We start from the raw sequence: 19,104 nt of genomic DNA, 5'->3' as shown, positions 1-19,104 counted from the left end.
CATGCAAGACAAATTGCTGAAAATGCAGTTTCCAAACAGAGAAACTAAAGACGTACAGCCGTGCAGGTTAATTGGTTTGGTATAAGTGTAAATTGTCCCTAGTGTGTGTAGGATAGTGTTAATATGTGGATCGCTGGTCGTCGCAGACTCAGTAGACCGAAGGGCCTGTTTCTGCGCTGTATCTCTAAAATAAACTAAATGGATCCACTTGGAGAAATTAATGCAAAAATCAGAGGGAAACAACTAAACAAACTGCACATTGTTACAGGAGCCCTTGAAAGACAAATTAAAACTGCAGATGATGGAAGTGGTAATTTAAAACAAAGTGCAGTAAAATACTCAATAGATCATTTAAGTAGGCGGCACAGAGTGGTGTGGTGATACAGTTGCTGCCTTACAGCTCGAGCCCTGGGTTCGGTCCTGACGTTTGTACGTTCTTTCTGTGACCTGCGTGGGTTTCCTCCTACACTCCAAAAATGTACAGGTTTGTAAGTTACCGTATTTCCCGGCAATGAAGACGCACCTGGGTCGAAGACGCATCCCCATTTTGAGTTGCTAAATTGTGAAAAAAGGTTGGAGGAACACAAAATTTCTCATTCTCAAAAAAATAAAAATAAAGAAAGTAACAATTCAATTTGCCTAAGGCTTCCAGATCTCTTCCATTCTGAATGACTGAATGGGTGGGGGAGTCTGGCCCAGGTCAGCACAGGCAGGAGCGATGAGAAGGAAAGGGTCGGGGATCATGCCAGCAACTCACTCACTCACTGCTGCCGTGGCTCTCCGGGCGCGGAGCAAAGTAGCTCGGGTGGCTGCGAGCGGCTGCCGTTCCTTAAATTCCGACCTCCGCTGGGAGCAGGACGTGGCATCACTTGCTGCGCTGGGTGACCCTGCATGGCATTCACTGCCCGGTCCATGTCTTTCAATGTAGACCGGACAGTAAGGGGACCAGGTCAAGAGCAAAGATCATAGAACGGAGCGGATCAGCAGGCGATGGATAACAGGACAGTAGAGCTTACTCCTGTGTCAATGCGAGTAACCTCAATTGGTCCCTTGATCATGCTGACACAGGAGTAAGCTCCACCGCCCGCTGTAAATTTTCGTGCCTTATTTTTGGGTAAAAATTAGCGTCTTCATTGCCGGGAAATACGATAATTGGTTTGGTAAAATTGTAATTTGTCCCTAAAGTGAAGGGCACTGTATCTGTAAAGTCTAATGTAAAATCAGGCAGCATATGTGGTGGGTGAACGTTTTGCTTCTGTTTGATGAATTAATGACCCAAAATGTTAACATTATTTCTCTCTTCACAGACACTGCCTAACCTGCTAGTATTTACACTACTTCAGAGTTTTAGTTACAGAAGTGTATTTGTTCACTCCATCAAGGCCTGCCTGAGTGATATGTTGAGGCCCCAAAGGGCAAATCACTGCCTCCTAATTTATCCCAATATCCTTGAAAGAGGTTCAAATAATTTGACATTTTCTCTGCTGAAACTGGAGTAAATGTTTGTGCCAGTTTGACCAGGTGTGTAACATTGGCTCTATCAGCAACTTTCTTGCCTGAAACATAAATAAGACATATTAAAATACGAGTATGAATTGGACATGGTTAAGAACATGGTGACATCAACCATACCTGGCTGAAAGGATGCTTTCCTGATGCAATTTCCCGTAATATCTCTGGAGATTCGCCAAGATGATTGTAGGAATAACTCAAATCCACATTTGCCCCAACTAAAGCCACTTGAAGATCATTGTGCAGCCAGCTGTAAATTGCACAAACATTTAACGTTACCCGATTACTGGGTGAACTGTTCATGTAAACTGCAGCAAAAGATGCTGACAGGTCTAGCATTATTTGATAGAATAACAAAATTAGTGCAAACCAATCAGAATTTTTCATTGAGCATGCTTTTCCTTCCAAACTTTCCCAAGCTGCCTTTAATACTCTCTCTACCTACTCAATCTGGACAAACGGAGTCTTGTGGTGTTACATGCAAGGTGGTTAGATTGTATATATGACGAAGGAAAAGAATGAAAGCAACAATCAAAATTTACATCCAAAGAAGATCACCAATGGCATTTGGAGATCCAAGAGTAAGGAGGTTCTATTAAATCAGGGGTTGGCAACCTTTTCTGCCAAGAGGCCGGACGCATGTCTGTGAGCGGATGGCGGGCCACATCTATCACATGTACACATGGATCCCGACCCCATCCCGCCCCGGATGGCAGCATCAAATCACATGTTCACATAGATCGCACCCCTTCGAGGACACCACCTCAATGAGCTCAAATATCACACGCACTCGTCGCCGGCCTACTGACAACCCCGATCCTGACAGTGAAGACCAGACACAGAAGGTGCGCGGCCGTGCGCAGGATGCGGTACAGACAAATCACCTTCCAGGTACCGGAGGTAGAATAAAATGCTGGAGAAACTCACTCCAGCATTTTTTTCTACCATCGATTTTTCCAGCATCTGCAGTTCTTTCTTAAACATTCCAGGTACCACAGATGACGGAATTCTGCGGGCGGGATGAGAGGAAAAAAAAAAAAGTCTGCGGGCCGGATGATTTCGGGTTATGGGCCGGATTCGGCCCAGGGGCCGTAGGTTGTCGACCCCTGTATTAAATGTTAGTTCCCGTTATAGTACGGGAATTACAGTTGCTACTTTGTGAACAGTATGTTCCCACAAAATTGGGAACATTGCAAGAGAACCAAATAATCGGTGACATAGGAACTAAATATGTTTGTTTACAAAAAGCGATACAGAGTGGTGATGTAACTCAGCAGGTTTTGTGTCGGGACACTCCCTTATATTGGGAGGAGAACTTCTTCAAAGTAGACACACCTTGAGGAGATTTCGCAGCAGAGCAGTAAAATGGAGACATGGATGAGCAGATGCTGGTTTATGAAAAAAAGTGCCGGACTAACTCTGGAGAATTATGTTTTGGGTTGAGATCCTTCTTCAGACCGATTAGTGCTTTCTTTAAAAAGCAAGCTTGGTTGAGCAGAAAAAAGACAAGGAGGAGTAATTCCATTGCTCTATTTTCAAAATATAATGTTGATTTTCTTAATATATGTTTACTCACTTGACAGAAGGGCCTCGGTTTAATATCTATTTAAAAGATGGCAACACAAACAATGAGGCTCATTGTACAGGGAGAGTGTAGCTAGATTTTTATTTACCCCCCCCCCCCCCATCCTCACCAACCACCCCCCCCCCCCCCATCCTCACCAACCACCCCCCTCGATTATCCAAATTGGAACTTGAACTGGTAATGTTTGGAGGGAAACTACAACCCACGGATCCACCAGCGACACACAAAAATTGTGCAGCTAAGTGGATAATAAATACAAACTACATGCCTTCATGGAACATAAATAACAAATTCACAACCGGACAAAGGGTCAATATATGAAGTTATAATTTCAATGCATTTTTGTTAATTTATTCTCATCACCCCATAATGTTCCACACATTGCTCTGGGAAGATATGTCAATTTCAAGCCAATTTTATTTCTATAGCACATTTAAAAACAACTCTCGTTGACCAAAGTGCTTTACATCAGTGCAGGTACTAACCTGCTACATACAGTGGTGCATAGATCTAACAATTCATACATAAATACATACATACATACAGCGCTCCCTCAGAGGCCCTCAAGAAACGCTGTGAGTAGAAATAAGTTTTATGTCTAGACTTAAGAGTCGATGGAGGGGGCAGTTCTCATGAGAAGAGGGATGCTGTTCCACAGTCTAGGTGGTGCAACTAGAATACGCTGGACCGGGTCTACAGCAACATCAAGCAGGCTTTCAGAGCAGTACCCCGGCCTCACCTCGGCTCCTCTGACCACCTCTCTGTAATGCTCATCCCAGCCTATAAGCCCCTTCTGATCAGAGAGAAACCTACTGTGAAGCAGGTTAGAGTCTGGTCTGAGGGAGCTACAGAAGCACTCCAGGACTGCTTTGAGTGCACGGACTGGGACATGTTCAGGACAGCAGCCACTCATAACGAAAACATCAATGTGGATGAGTATGCCATGTCAGTGTCGGGCTACATACAGAAGTGCATGGAGGACGTCACTGTCATCAGGAACATCACAACCCGGGCCAACCACAAACCTTGGATTACTGCAGAGGTGCGTGCCATGCTGAAAGCACGAAATGCGGCTTTTAAATCTGGTGATTTGGGAGCTCTGAGAACAGCGAGAGCCAACCTCAACCGCGAAATTAAGAAAGCAAAGCGCGCCCACGGACAGAAAATCCAGGGTTTCTTCCAGGATGATACCAACACCAGGAACATGTGGGAAGGCATCCGGGCCATATCAAACTACAAGGCACCTCAGATGTCTTGTAAGGATGACACAGACTTTCTAAATGAACTAAATAATCATGTCGGCAGGTTTGAGGCACTGAACACCACTACAATGAGGAAATTAGAGCCTCAACCAGGAGAACAGACACTGTCTTTTGAAACTGCTGAAGTCCGCAAAATCCTGGAGGGTATTGACCAGCGAAAGGCAGCCGGACCGGATAACATACCGGGGCGTCTGCTTAGGGGATGTGCCGACCAGCTGGCTCTGGTTCTGACAGACATTTTTAACATCTCCCTGAACCAGGCCATTGTTCCATCATGTTTCAAGACAGCCACCATCATACCAGTTCCAAAAAAGTCTACAATAACCTGCCTGAATGATTACCGCCCCGTAGCACTCACACCAATAATAATGAAGTGCTTTGAGAGGCTTATTAAGCAGCACATGGTCTCTAAACTCCCCACCAGTTTTGACCCGTTCCAGTTTGCTTATCGCCCGAACCGCTCCACAGAGGATGCTATTTCCTCTGTAGTCCACCTGAGCCTACAACACCTGGAGGAGAGGAACACCCACGGATGCTGTTTGTTGATTTCAGCTCAGCATTTAACACGATAATCCCCCAGCATCTGGTGAGCAAACTGGCACCCCTAGGTTTCAATACCATACTATGCAACTGGATCCTGGATTTCCTTTCTGAAAGACCCCAGTCTGTGCGGGTGGGGAAGAACACCTCCTCGGTCATCACACTGAGCACCGGATCCCCTCAGGGCTGTGTCCTGAGTCCGCTGCTCTTCACATTGATGACACATGACTGTGTCGCCAGGTCCACTACTAACCATATCATCAAATACGCGGATGACACAACAATAGTGGGCCTCATCCGCAATAACGACGACCAGGCATATAGAGAGGAGGTGGAACAGCTCGTGAGCTGGTGCAGCAGGAACAACCTTCTCCTAAATGTGAACAAAACCAAGGAGATTGTCGTCGATTTCAGAAGGAAAATTCAGCCCAGTCACACTCCACTTTGTATCAACAACTCAGCAGTGGAGCAGGTGAAAAAGATCAAGTTCCTGGGGGTGCATATAACGGACACCTTAAACTGGTCCACAAACATTACATCTCTGGCAAAACGGGCACAGCAGCGGTTGTACTTCCTCCGCAGGTTGAGAAGTTTACACCTCCACCCTCCCATCCTCGCCACTTTCTACAGAAGCACAATTGAGTCGGTCATGACCAGCTGCATCTCTACGTGGTGCGGCAGCTGTACAGCTGCGGACTGGAAGTGCCTTCAGAGAGTGGTGAGGACAGCGGAAAAAATCATTGGGACTTCTCTTCCTTCAATCATGGACATGGGGTACAAGCGCTGTCTGATTAGAGCTAAGGGCATTACCAGAGCCCCCACACACCCACAATTCGGACTGTTTATACTGCTTAACTCTGGGAGGAGGTACCGCAGCATGAAGAGCGGGACAACCAGGTTCTGCAACAGCTTCATCCCCCAGGCCATAAGATTACTGAACAATCAACAAAACCAAGGCTAGAACTTTTTAAATATCGACACTTTTTAAAAAACTTTTTATATATATTTATTTTACAGAACCATGCACATGAGGCATTTTTATGGACGCACCTAGCACTTTTACTTTTACTATTTACCCGATTGGAGAGTCAAATGCAACGAAATTTCGTTCAAGGTGCACTGTGTCTAGGTGTATATCTGAATGACAATAAAGTTTTCATTCATTCATTCATTCAACCGCAAAAGCACGGTCGCCCAGCACCACCTCGGCATGTGGGAGGAAAAAACTGGAGCTCTTTGAGCAAACTCCAGAGTCAGGATCAAGCCTAGCTTTCTGGAAAAAGCCGAGAGATTGTTGCTAAACTGTGCTGTCTGAAATGTCAATGCCCTCTTGCCCACCCTTCTGTCTTCTGTCCAAAATAAACCCAAGGTCAAGCAAAATCATCACACCACAACTCATCACCCCATTTACCAATTATTTGCTCAGCCTGCTGACCTAAATTGGTTCAAATCTATGAAATTTCTAACATTATCATGCTTGTTTTCTGATTATCCAATTACTTTTCTGTTTCACATCTCCACGCCAACTTTTACTTCATTTCACTGGGAATTTTCAAAGTGTCCATGGAATATCATGGAATAATGTTGTCTGTTACCTCATTGGATTAAGTAAAGGAGCAAAGGAAAGTGTTAAATGTGGGGAGGTTCCTTTCAGAATATAGCATCCTTATTTCTCAGACCGGTAACAATTCATGTACTGACCTCTTTCTGATTCGAACGTTGAAAAGTGGGGCCTCGAAGCGTGGGTTGGTGCCAACTAGCAGCAGTACATCAGCTTCCTCCACTCCCGCAATCTTGGTGTTCAGCAAATAATTGGAGCGCAAGTCGGTGCTGTTTGAAAAATAAAGTCAACCCTTTCAAAAGATGGCATTGTAACCTTAATGTTGTAGGAACTGCCCAGACCCAAGCACTCAAATAAATCAAATGGCAACTTCTGATCTCCTCCAGTGTTCATGCCACATGCACAACTGGTCCAGTTGAGTTTTCTGTCAATGGTCAACACTCCAAATGTTATCAAGATGCAAAACTGATTTAAATAAATCTGGCAATTTGTCATAGGAAACTGACAAAATATCTATGAAAGTTCCAGGTTTTTGTTAAATCTCTCATGAACTGGTTGGAATCTTGCACCTTTCATGTTGAACGATTTACATTTAATTCAAAAGTACATTATATCACTCAGGAGAAAATGGCCCAACATGATCAGCACTCAGTAGTGAAACTGAAGGCCTCCAAACTTCCAGGTTATTTTCTTGTTTTTTATGCAATATACATGGGCCACGGAACCGGGGGGGGAGTGTTTTGACATTTCACATCCAGAATCTCAAAACCAAAGATCATAGAGCGGAGCTCCGCTCTATGATTTTTGGGCAAAACCACGACTAGCCGTGGCGGAAACCGAATGCCCCCCCAAAACCCCCCCTCCCCTCAACGGCCCATCACAGTTCGCAGTCGAGATATGGGGCAATGAGCGAAGCGCTGTGATTATCCGCGGAGGGGGAGGGGGAGAGAGGGGGAGGGGGAGGGGGATGCAGAGAGAGCCAGAGAAAGCTGGGCCGGAGACGGGGAGACGGAGAGAGACAGAGACAGAGGCAGAGGCAGAGGCAGAATAATTGTGCCACCCTCCCACACTCTCCCCCCGCTCGGTCGCTCCGCTCCCTCACTGGGTACCCCAGAGGCCGGTGATCATTTTTTTTGCTCAGCCCCCCCCCCCCCCACTTTCAAAAACGTTCCGCGGCCCCAGATATTCACATTGTTTCATATCCTGTATTTTAAACAGTATAGATCATGGTGTATAGCCAAAATAATGTGATGAAGCAAATAAATAAATCTGTTTTTACAAAGAAAAATTTCAAATATGTCCCTGTGTTTTCTTGCCTTTTGTGGCATTTAAGCAGGATTACATCAAATCCTTAGGCTAATTTATACCTGAAAGATCACATTAATTTTGCAATTAAATAATTATTTAAGCCAAATTATGATGATGCTTATGATTTTTAAGATTTATCACCCAATGAGATGGTTTTCTGATGCCCCAAGTTTTTGCAGCACAATGTGAGTAGCAGTGTCCATTGGGTCACGTGTGAATTAAAAGCAGAGTAACCGTTTTTATATTTATTGTTTCTTATTTTGTTGTTTATATTTTGTTTAAGCGTTTCATTGAAATACTTAATAATTAAAATCATGAAATAAAAATGCAGTTTGTTCATCTATTTTATCGATGTCTCTTTCTGCAGTCCCTCCTGGTGTTTAACGTTGTCAATGCTATAACTTTTTTTGTACTTGTCGCGATTAAAAAAAATTTCAAACAACGCCATTTGTATGACCCTGACGTGAACTACAGGCCTCATGGTGCGTTAGTTGTCAACATTTTGTAAGGGAGCTTAGAAATCAGTATAAGAGACAGTGTCCCCACGTGTCATAAATGGAAAAAACAAATTCGCGTTTGTTTTCTTCAAATTTTGATATTTTTAAATTTGTCAAATTTTTGTTGATTCTGATCACAAATTAGCTCAAAAGGGTCACAGGTAGGACCATTTTTAATGCTGTAGTATTTCATTATGATTTAATAACATTCAAATTTGGTCACCCATGTCACAGGTTGGTACCCTTTACGGAAACACCCACATACATACGGTATTTAGCCATTCCTTTATGGCAACAAGGAAAGCTCCTAGAAATAGGAATGTATAAAATCTTAGGTGCAGAATGTGTTTTGTGTAACTGACCAGGTCTTTGTTGAAGTAAAGAATATTGTTCAAGTTAATTGAAAAAGCCTCAGTATCTCTTCAAAAAGTAACCATAGAATATGTAATGTATACCTTGACTAATATCAGATGAGGTAGACACAAAATGCTGGAGTAGCTCAACGGGACAGGCAGCATCTCTGGAGAGAAGGAATGGGTGACGTTTCGGGTCAAGACCCTTCTTCAGATATCAGATGAGCCTCAGTTTGTCATCTCTATGTCAAATCCCCACAAGTTTTGAATGGAATGTTTTCAGGCCAGTCTAATCTGTGTATATGAAGCCTAGATCTGACCTTGAAATCATGATGAAAGAACTGCAGATGCTGGTTTTAATTGAAGGTACACACAAAATGCTGGAGTAACACAGTCTGAACAAGGGTCTCGACCTGAAACGTCACCCATTCCTTCTCTCCAGAGATGCTGCCTGACCCGCTGAGTTACTCCAGCATTTTGTGTCTACCTTGAAATGATGATGTTTTATTCAGAGCCAATTGAGAACATTTGTAGAAGAGTTTCTTGTGCACCTCGTTGCTGCGCTAATGCATGAATGCCGAGAATTCGCCACACATTAAGCTGTTGCTCTCAGTATGCCCCAAGGGCAGGAAAGATTTAAAGAAAGGTTTCCAACATTAAAAAAAACTCAAACAAAATTCAGGGTATGCTTTGAGTCCGTATACACTATTGCACACCTGCAAAAATATCAGCTCCTCAAAATGGAGAAGGTGTGGAGATAACCAAGGGTTGCAATGTCCTAAGACAGAACAATACTGTCACAAAATACATCTCGTACACCCAAGGAAGGCCAGTACGGTAGATTGAGGGAAATGTGGGAGAACGTTAAATGGATACTTGGCCTGTTTCTATTAGCAGGGAGAGGCTGCAATTCCTATCAATTCAAACACAATCACACAATGTAACAATTCATGTGTCGCACTTCAGAAATTCAGCACTAATCCAAGGTCGGCATCACCCAAAATGTTAGGAAACCAAAATGTTGTGAATAGCTGACAGATCCTATAGGCTATTAAGATGAACTTAAGAGATTGTAACTTATTCCCACCACTGAAGAAATGTTTCCTATTAATATCAAAAGATATGGTCACAAAAATATGATTACAATTGTAACTATTCAAATTGTGTCACTATCATACTTCAATTTGTGACAAATCAAAAATTAGTGTTCAATTGACCTCATCAAACGTACCCAGCTCCAGTCATAGGGAAGATCTCCTCCGTGCACAGCGCATCACTGTTTAACCTGTTGATCAAGTCTTTCAGAGCCACAAGTGTTTCAGCATCGACCATTCCTCCAGCAATAGCAGCCACATCTTTATTCTGCATTTTCTGTAGCTAGAACCACATGAAAAGATTGGGGGAGAGAATTATATAATCACAGTAGGTCATTTGGCCCATTGTGTTTGTGAGGAGCATTTGAAAAAGCCTCAAAATTCTTACTTTCTCCCCTTTAAACATTTAACCAATTTATTTTCAGAAGAAACTATTGAATCAGCTTCTACCATCATTTAATGTACTGCGTTCCTGATAATAATGGGCTTTATATACAATTTCTTATATTTTCTTTGGCTCTTCTGCCAACCATCTTAAATCGCACATTTCAGCTTTCTACAATCCTTGCATCCCATCCTCACCACTGTCCACCAGTGGAAAGCAGTCAATGCATTTTGCCTTGTTTTTCCACATCCTCCAATGCACTTTAACTTAGATCATTGTAATTTCTATTAGTTAATTACCACTTCTGCAATCCGGCTCATTGCCTCCTCCCAAGATGCAGATATCAGCTGCCCCTTTGGGTTCCTGACCAAGGGAACAGTTAAGCGTTGACGCTTAAGTCCATCGTAGGCAAACCTGCAGAGAAAAACAGAGCAAGACAATCACAACTACTTAAAATTTAATTTTAATTAAAGTAAATTAGAGAATGGGAAAAAGGCCTGGAGTTTTTGTTTTCTTTTTAAAGAAAAATTCACAAAGCTGGAGAACGAAAGTGAGGACAAAGAATAGCAGTCTGTGGCACAAAGCCACATTGTTACAGAGCATGGTATGGAGAAACAGGGGCCCTGGCCTTCCTGCAGAAAATGTATTTAAAAATCAATTAATTTAGACATTTTCTCTTTACTTCATCTATTTCTGTTATTAACAAGTCAGTTATGAAAATAGACAGAAGCAAGTTGACTGACAAAAGAGCCAACGCATGGAAAAACGAAGTAAAAAATACTCAAGTAGCACCAGTGAAAAGAGAACCAGCGTTAGGAAGAGGGGTCAGATTATCTTTTCACAGATAATGCCCGACCTGCTGGGTGTTCCAGCATTTTCTGCTTTTATTTCAGATTTCTAGCATCTGTAGTTCTTGAGCTTAACTATGGAAATACATGTTTTATACATAGGAGTGGTCAGTATCTGGAACAAAATGTGTGAAGGAAATCAAATCTACCTTGAAAGGGATTTGAATAAATACTCGAGAGAAATAATGCAGGGATACAGGGAGCAAGACTAACAGGATTATTTAAACAGCAAGACCCAAAACAGCTTTAAACAGGATCTTTGAATTTAAGAAGTGTCACCATTTTCCATATCATTCAAAAAGGACTCATAGTTGTAATGTCTTTCATAACTTCTAAACTATTCATTCAGTGTAATAATAGGCAAAAATATGTTTGGAAATAGTGCCATGGATCACATCCATCCGATGGAGAGAAAACCGGCTTTAGTTTAACGACCACCTCCAACATATGGCATATAGTCATGTCAACTGAGGTATTGTGCTCCAGAGTAAAGCTGGAACTCCATCTTCACACCCAATGACGACCGTATTGCAACTCTCACGGGGCTCTCAAATCTAATCTTTACCATAAAAAAAAAATTGGAGGGTCTCATGTCATGTAAAACTTTACATAAAATATCCATCGGATTAAGATCCATCACCTGGTCTTATCAGAGATCCACTCTTCATTCACATCCTCATTTAACCGTGGCAGGATTCTCATCACCTCCCCAGTACGTGTGCTCACAACAATGTTGCTACCAACAGCATCCATCACATCGATGGACTCTGTCTTCCTGAAGAAGAATTAGAACAAAAAAAAATTTGAAAGGGCAAATGTGTCCAAATTAAAAAATCCGAAAACATTTAAATCTCAAGTACTGTTATCAGTTGAGGTTAACCTCACTTCCAAGTATTACGCAACCCTGCTTATTCAGGTAGCCACTAAATTGGTTTTCTTTACACAACTTTGACTTTCTTTTCTTGAAAGGGAAGTTTCAGTCATTCATCAGGCTAGAAAGGTTAAATCAGAAAGACAAGTTGCCTAACTAGCATTCTCCCCAGGTCCCCCAGGGAGTGAATGTGGCCACTTCTGACAAGGTCCACTCGTTGACTTTTCTAATGAACTTTAAATGGTGACGGTGAGCCCACTGCTTAAATTTTGCAACCGTTGACAAAGGTATTCTCACTCTTTTATCAAGTATGGAATTCCAGTATTTTGAAGGGTCAGCTAAAGAAAAACAGGATGGTGTGCCATTTGATGAGGAGAATGCACAAGTGGCAAAGCCCATCGTCCCTACTGTCCTTATCTTCCTATGAGTGCCAGTCATGGGCTTTAAAGAAGCCGATTAAAAATATTGAAGTGATTAAATTATAAGATTTAACAACATTTTGGGAGATAACAAAATTAGAGTTAGATCTCACAATGATGACATCAAAAAGCACTTCTTGCCACAAAAGGAAGTGTGAAAGATCTGTCTCTGAGGAAGCTATTGAGAATATGTGAGAATTGAGAATATCATCAACATTCAATTTGAAAACAGAATAGAATTCTTGGGGATAAGGATATTGAGAGATATGGAACTTAGATGGGTATGCGATGTAAAGATCAGCTGTTATCTACCAAATACCTGACTGGCTAGGAGGAAGCTGAGAGACTTCCTCCTGTTCCTTTATTCCTAACACCATATAGGATGTTGCATTAAAAGCACAAAGTGGGGCTGATGCACATACTATTTTGAATACACTAACCTGTCTCAGTCACACAAGTATAAGAAAACAGGAGCGGGAGTATACCACCAGTCGTCCTTAAGCCTTCCTAACATTAATGCGATCTTTGCTGGCCTCTTTTGTTTCAGTTCCCTGTGACCTTCAATTCCTCAGTCTCTCAAGTATGAATCAGATCACACTCATTCTTCTAAACTCCTCAGAATACAACCCAAACTGTCTTGCCTCTCTTGAAAGAGTTAACCGCTATTAGCTAGGGTTATCTTGCATGATGGGATACTTGGCCATTTCTGCATTCTTGCTTTAAAACTACTGACAGAGGAAATATACTGCTGACTCATGGAGCTTGTATGGCGATTACTGATAACTGAAATAGGGGGTGTTGTTGTCTGTATTAAGTAGTGAACTTTATCATTGGCGTAGTCGGCAGGATTTCACTGGGACCATCAACAGACGAGAAGTCGGTAAGATACGTTGCTACTGGGAAAGTAGTTGGCAATTGGTTAGAGCAAAACTAAAAAGGTTAGTCGTAAATTCATATATTTTTGCTACTAGGAAAGTAGTTGGTAAGAGGTTTTGCTACTAGAAGAGTAGTTGGTAAGGTATTTTGCTACTGGAAAAGTAGTTGGCAATTGGATAGAGCAAACTAAAAAAGTTTGTCGTTCACAAAGTAGCTGGGCTGAGAGAGTCTCGCGGCTATGGGGAATAATCTGGATAAAAGTGACGGGGGAACGCCCGTCCAACATATGTGTTATTTGAATCCTAAAAATAGGGGGGAGGAACAGCACCTGCACCAAGGTTAGTGGTAGTGGCCCGCCACGTCCAATAAATGGGACGTATTTTGTGTGCGGATCCTGGGCATACCCATGGTTACCTGATATGCCACGTGGGGATGAGAAGAACTGGGAAAGGTGAACCTACAACTGAAGGGGATGCTGTTATTTGGCCTTTGTTGTCCCTCACATGCGAACTGTGTTATATCTAACTGAATTGTATATCCCCGTGAGGGCTAAGTGAAGTATATAGGAATCAGAGCGATTCTGGATGATTGCCTTCCCATTTTACAGGACAACCCGCCTATCACGGGAATTGATTAATATGGCCTCCATATTGGAGAAATTGGCCAATGAAACTGTGGACGCCTTTACTTACACCTAAAAGACCCCCTCATCCATAACAGCTGAAATGTTTGCACTTCGCACTATACCCCTGCAGAATAAAAGGAGGGACCTGTGCTATAATAGGGCAGGAATACTGCACCTATGTCCCCGATGAGTCCTCTAGCATTACTAACTTGGCTGTTCACATATCCCAGGAAGTTAAAATTGGGAGCCTGATGGATGGCGACAATGATGGGGACAGCTGGTGGCTATTTAGCTGGTTTGGAGGTCTCTAGGGAACCATACTATATTACAATTCTATTTTTCTGTTGGTGCTTACGTTGATATTTGTTATGCAATATATCTGACCACTCTGTGCTTCGCGGGGACTGTAATATTATCATGTTATGATAAAAAGAAGGAATGAAAGACAGAGTTAATCGCTATTAGCTAGGGTTATCTTGCATGATGGGATACTTGACCATTTCTGTATTCTTGCTTAAACGCTTATGTAGCTTTAAAACTAGTGACAGAGGAAAAACTGAAATACTGCTAGTAGCTAGTATGAAATACTGCTGACTCGTGTAGATGTGAGCGAAACTTGCAAACCTCGGAAAAACCACAGAACAGAATATGCCTGGGATAACCTAACTACAGAACGGCAGTTGACCGAACCGACTTACATAGATCGCTGCTCCACAGAAGGTAACTGTCACTAGAACAGACGTCAGCAGTTGCTTCTTGGAAGTGCACCTCGGCAGTAGTTTTTGGAAAAATGACTAAGGCATTTACTTGACTTTAAGAGTATATAAGAAATTGTAAAACACTGTATCTTTGAGTGGCTGCTTGTGGAGCACCAAGTATATTGGTATACTCTCTGCACTTGTCCCCGTCACTGCCATCATGACGAATTGAGTAAAGCTTGGCTTGGTTTACCTTTAACCCTTTGTGTTGTCTGTATTAAGTAGTAAACTTTATCACTCTTAATGGGACAAACTTTTCATCCCATGAATTAGCCTTGGGAATCCCCTTTGGTCTACCTCCAATGTTATGGATATGCGGAAAAAGCATGAACGGTGTACTTATTTTGGATGATCATATTGCTGGCTCGAAGGGCCGAATGGCCTACTCCTGCACCTATTTATATGTTTCCATATCCTTTTATAGTTATGGGGATCAAAACTGTGCGCGATATTCCATGTGTGGTCTTGCAAATACGTTGTACAATTATAATAAATACTCTATTCTTCAAGTCCAACCCCTTCATAAAAAAAAGTAAAAATGCAGTTTGCCTTTGTAACTTGCCTCTTATCTTTTGTGATTAAGGTCATAAGGAATAAGAGTAGAATTGGGCCATTTGGCCCATCAAGTCGACTCCACCATTCAATCATAGCTGATTTATCTCTCCCTCCTAACCCCATACTACTGCCTTCTCCCCATAACCTCTATGCATTCATGCATAAAAATACCTAGATCTCTCCGACTTCACTCATCTGAAGCCTCTTGCTCCATTTAAATAATATGCTGTCTTTTGATTCATCTAACTGAAGTGCATGCCCTCACGCTTCCCAACATTAAAGTTGCAACAAGTTCCACTGCATAATAGCTGAGCAAATACGGCACCTGGTCTCCCACGGACGGGCAGTGAAGGCATAGGGCTTAGACGTCAAAGCTCCAACTGGACAAAGGTCGATGATGTTCCCTGATACTTCAGACATGAACATCTTTTCAATATATGTCCCAACCTGCATTTCATTTCCTCTTCCTGTAGTGCCCAAGTCATCCACACCTGCCACTTCACTGGCAAACCTGTCAAAGAACAAACCAAGTTACATAACAGTTCAATGGAAATACTTGCCTTCATCAGCAACATCACAAATTCGACTTTCAATTAAGCTACTCCTATTTTTGATTTAAAAAAGTTGCCTTAGCTGCAATAAATTGGAGTTTATTTGATGTGACTGTGTTGTGCATAATGGACTGTAATGTTTTGATGACAACATCAATCCATACCATCTCTTGATTTTAATATATCACTGAAACCCCACCCTTAGTAAATAGGAGTTTTTATTAGTTCTACACTGTGTGGGAGATTTTATAAAACTTACATCATTCTTATGGTGAGCTTTGGTGCAGATCAAATTAATGCTAAAGAATGCTCAAGATCACACACAGTTTTTGACTCCTTTTATTACTGATGCAATGTATTACTTTACCACCTTTCATGACATTAGATTGTGAAGTACTTTGAGACTTTGCCTGACAACGTCTCAGAAATAGCTATACCAGCCACTTCTATTTTTATAGCACCTTTATTGTATCAAAAACAACCAAGGTGTGTTATATCAAAATCTATTCATGCTGAGCCACATATCAGGATAATGGCGCAAATGACTATAAGTTTAACAAAATATGTACATTTCAAGGACGTTTGAAGCAGAAGTAAAGGAAAACAATGACTAAGGAGAGAATCCAGATCCAAGTGTTTTGACATCTAAAAGCATAGCCATCAATGGCAAAATAAATTAGTTCAAAGATGAACAAAAGACCCAAATTAGAGAAGTGTAGATTCCACGGAGGATTATAGGGCTTGCAGTGATTGCAGAGATAAGGAAGAATGAGAATTGGGATAGATTTGATATCAATGACGAGAACTTCTGATTGTAGCATTGCTCACCTGGGAGCCAGAATTCATCAAAACCACAGAGGCAATATAAAAGGTTTTGGAAAATCTTATCCTTGTAAAAGAGATGTAGGCTAGTCTAAGAAAAAAATCAAGGTCAGAAAGCCATAGATGCATGCATCAGCAGATGATATACCTAGGCAGAGGTAATGGAGGTCAATGATGCCGAGATGGAAATAGCCACGGTCAGAATCTCAACTCCAGGTCAAATACAACTCCCAGGTCATGAACAGAAGAGTTCATTTTCCTGAGACTCATCTGGGTAGGCCTAGATATGGAAAACAATGGATATGGCCCATGCAGTAATTAGTTGGGAGAAAATGTCAACTCATCCAATACCTGGACATCAGGCGGTCTGGGGGGAGGGCGGGGGGGGGGGGGGGGGGGGGGGGGGGGGAGGGGGGGGGGGAGAGGAGGGGGAGTAGGTGTCAAGTCAAGTCAAGTCAAGTTTATTCGTCACATACACATACGAGATGTGCAGTGAAATGAAAAGTGGCAATGCTCGCAGACTTTGTGCAAAAAGACAAACAAACAAACAACCAAACAAACTATAAACACAATCATGAACACAGGTGGAAGGAGGGCAAGAGAGCTGGTAGTGAGATAAAGCTAGCTGCCACTGAGTTGGGTATAGAAATTGATGCTTTGTTGGCAGATAGTGTCACATTTAGTACAGAATGAAGAATGGAAAGTTAATAATTTGGGGTGGAAAAAAATTGCTGGTATTTGATGAGAGATAAAGCAAGGAGCTTGAGTTTAACAACTCACCTGATCTCACCTGCAATAAAGCAATAATTGTTCATTTTGTTCATTACTCGCCTAGATATAACTGTGGATTTTGTGTTCTTGAAACAAGGAACTTCAAGAGAAAGAGTGCTATCTCTGAGCCATGCCCAATGCCTGTACAATAGTTCAATCCTTTCTCCAGTAGATATACCAGAATCCGGACCTCTTGATACACGTGGTGCCACAATGTGTCCATTAACCAGGTCAATAAAACCAATAGCTACTTCTTGAGAACAAGAAAATAAATTTGTTGTAGCACTAACCTGATACAGCGTGTGCAGTGAATACACCTGGTCATGATGGTTTTCACAAGTGGGCCAATGTTCTTGTCTTCCACAGCCCTCTTTCCCTCTGTGAATCTGCTCCGGTCACTGCCAAACATCATTGACTGATCCTGTCAATCATGATATTGGATAGCTTTATCAAATTGGAATGGCAGCAGCGATACGTAATAAAGCAAGAACAAGAACAGGTGACAATATTTAAATTGTGAGATACAAAACACATTCACTTCTAAAAAATGTCCTCCCTGCATTTTGAGCTCACTCTGGAACTGAAGCTGGTACCTCCACTTGAGATAGGGGAAAGTGCACACGGTTGGTAGTGGTGGTTGTAAATATAGTATTTCACATTTAAATTGGTTCCTGTCATATATAGCCACAAAGGAAGTCATGATGAAAGCACCGACAGTATTTGAATCCGAGCACAGGACTTTGTATATGAATACATCACTCCTGAAACTTTATGGTAACAACCTAATCGTCTGACTAAGAAATCACTCTTACAAAACTCTACTAAATAGCTCACTCATGCAAGATGCTTACAAAATGCTATTTAGACAACCTGTGTAATTATTTGCAGAGGCAAATTTCATCATCAGATGATTTTCATTCTACTTCCTCTGCACAATCTCACCATAACAAATAATTATACGTGAACATTGGGCAATGCTCATTCTCCATCAGTTTCATCATGATAACTCGTTGAATTCCTGCCCAATATTCATGGAAAATCCAAACAAGTCCACTTAGTTCTAATTCTTAACTACCGTTTCATTTTTTTAAAAATGACTTTTCCCTGCAGCATTCTCTCCTCATTCTATGCATTAGAAAAATGCAACTCCAACTTTCTTTCTGAAAGTGGTTCTTATTTCCTACTATGAATAGCATCCAGACTTCCCTGATAAAACTCTCTTTGGACAAATATTTCTATTACTGATGTGTCCCACCATTCCAAGGCACAGGATACCATATTTAAAGAGCAATGTGCTGCAGTTTATTGCTTTGCAAAGAAACGGATTCAAGATTTCTAATAAAGAATGGTAAATGCAAGAGCAAAACCTGGCCTTTCTGCCATTCTCGAACACCAAAATCAGTACCTCAGGTCCTTAGAGATTTTGGTTCACAGCATAATTTTCTATTTATCTTCAAGGGTTAAAATAGAACCCGTCTAAGATACATCGTCCATCATATTCCTCTATGGCTTAGGGGGAGGTTTAACAGATACGTTCTGTTTCAAGGGGTTCAGTTCGATCTCTGGGATTTACACCACTGCCAGACACACTTCTGTTCAAAGGGACCTGGAGCTCATTTACACAATAGTCATCAGCATAGAGCATCAATGCAATATCGGGTATAAGTCACCAAACTAGCATCACCTTTGTCCCACGATACCTTCACTCCTGGTGTCAAAACGTTTTACATTTGTTAGTATCAATGGTACCTGGAGATCGCATTCTCCTGCTTGGTCACAGATGGGGCAGTCCAATGGGTGATTAGCCAGCAGAAACTCCATCACACCCTCTCTGTGCACAAAATAAAAGCGAAGTGTAGCATGTATAATACACAATATAATGATTACCATCCTATGTTACCTAACTGAACA

The 19,104-nt window shown here is 41.8% G+C and overlaps 1 protein-coding gene across 1 annotated transcript in view; it reads right to left on the bottom strand.

Moving 5' to 3' along the window:
* The window catches only part of ndufs1 (NADH:ubiquinone oxidoreductase core subunit S1), a 48,158-nt gene that overhangs the window by 12,368 nt on the left and 16,686 nt on the right, over window positions 1–19,104 (bottom strand). Inside the window, exons 6-13 of the mRNA XM_033024347.1 lie at window positions 18,943–19,024; window positions 17,484–17,614; window positions 15,375–15,560; window positions 11,586–11,720; window positions 10,397–10,511; window positions 9,850–9,995; window positions 6,601–6,729; window positions 1,633–1,762 (exon numbers count right to left, since the gene is read on the bottom strand). Of these exons, the coding sequence (XP_032880238.1) occupies window positions 1,633–1,762; window positions 6,601–6,729; window positions 9,850–9,995; window positions 10,397–10,511; window positions 11,586–11,720; window positions 15,375–15,560; window positions 17,484–17,614; window positions 18,943–19,024 (1,054 nt within the window). The remainder of the gene's footprint in view (window positions 1–1,632; window positions 1,763–6,600; window positions 6,730–9,849; window positions 9,996–10,396; window positions 10,512–11,585; window positions 11,721–15,374; window positions 15,561–17,483; window positions 17,615–18,942; window positions 19,025–19,104) is intronic.

The sequence above is a fragment of the Amblyraja radiata genome, chromosome 7, assembly GCF_010909765.2.
Source record: "Amblyraja radiata isolate CabotCenter1 chromosome 7, sAmbRad1.1.pri, whole genome shotgun sequence".
NCBI lineage: Eukaryota > Metazoa > Chordata > Chondrichthyes > Rajiformes > Rajidae > Amblyraja > Amblyraja radiata.
The sequence above is the reverse complement of the archived record's forward strand: the minus strand, read 5'-3'. Positions and strand labels throughout refer to the sequence as shown.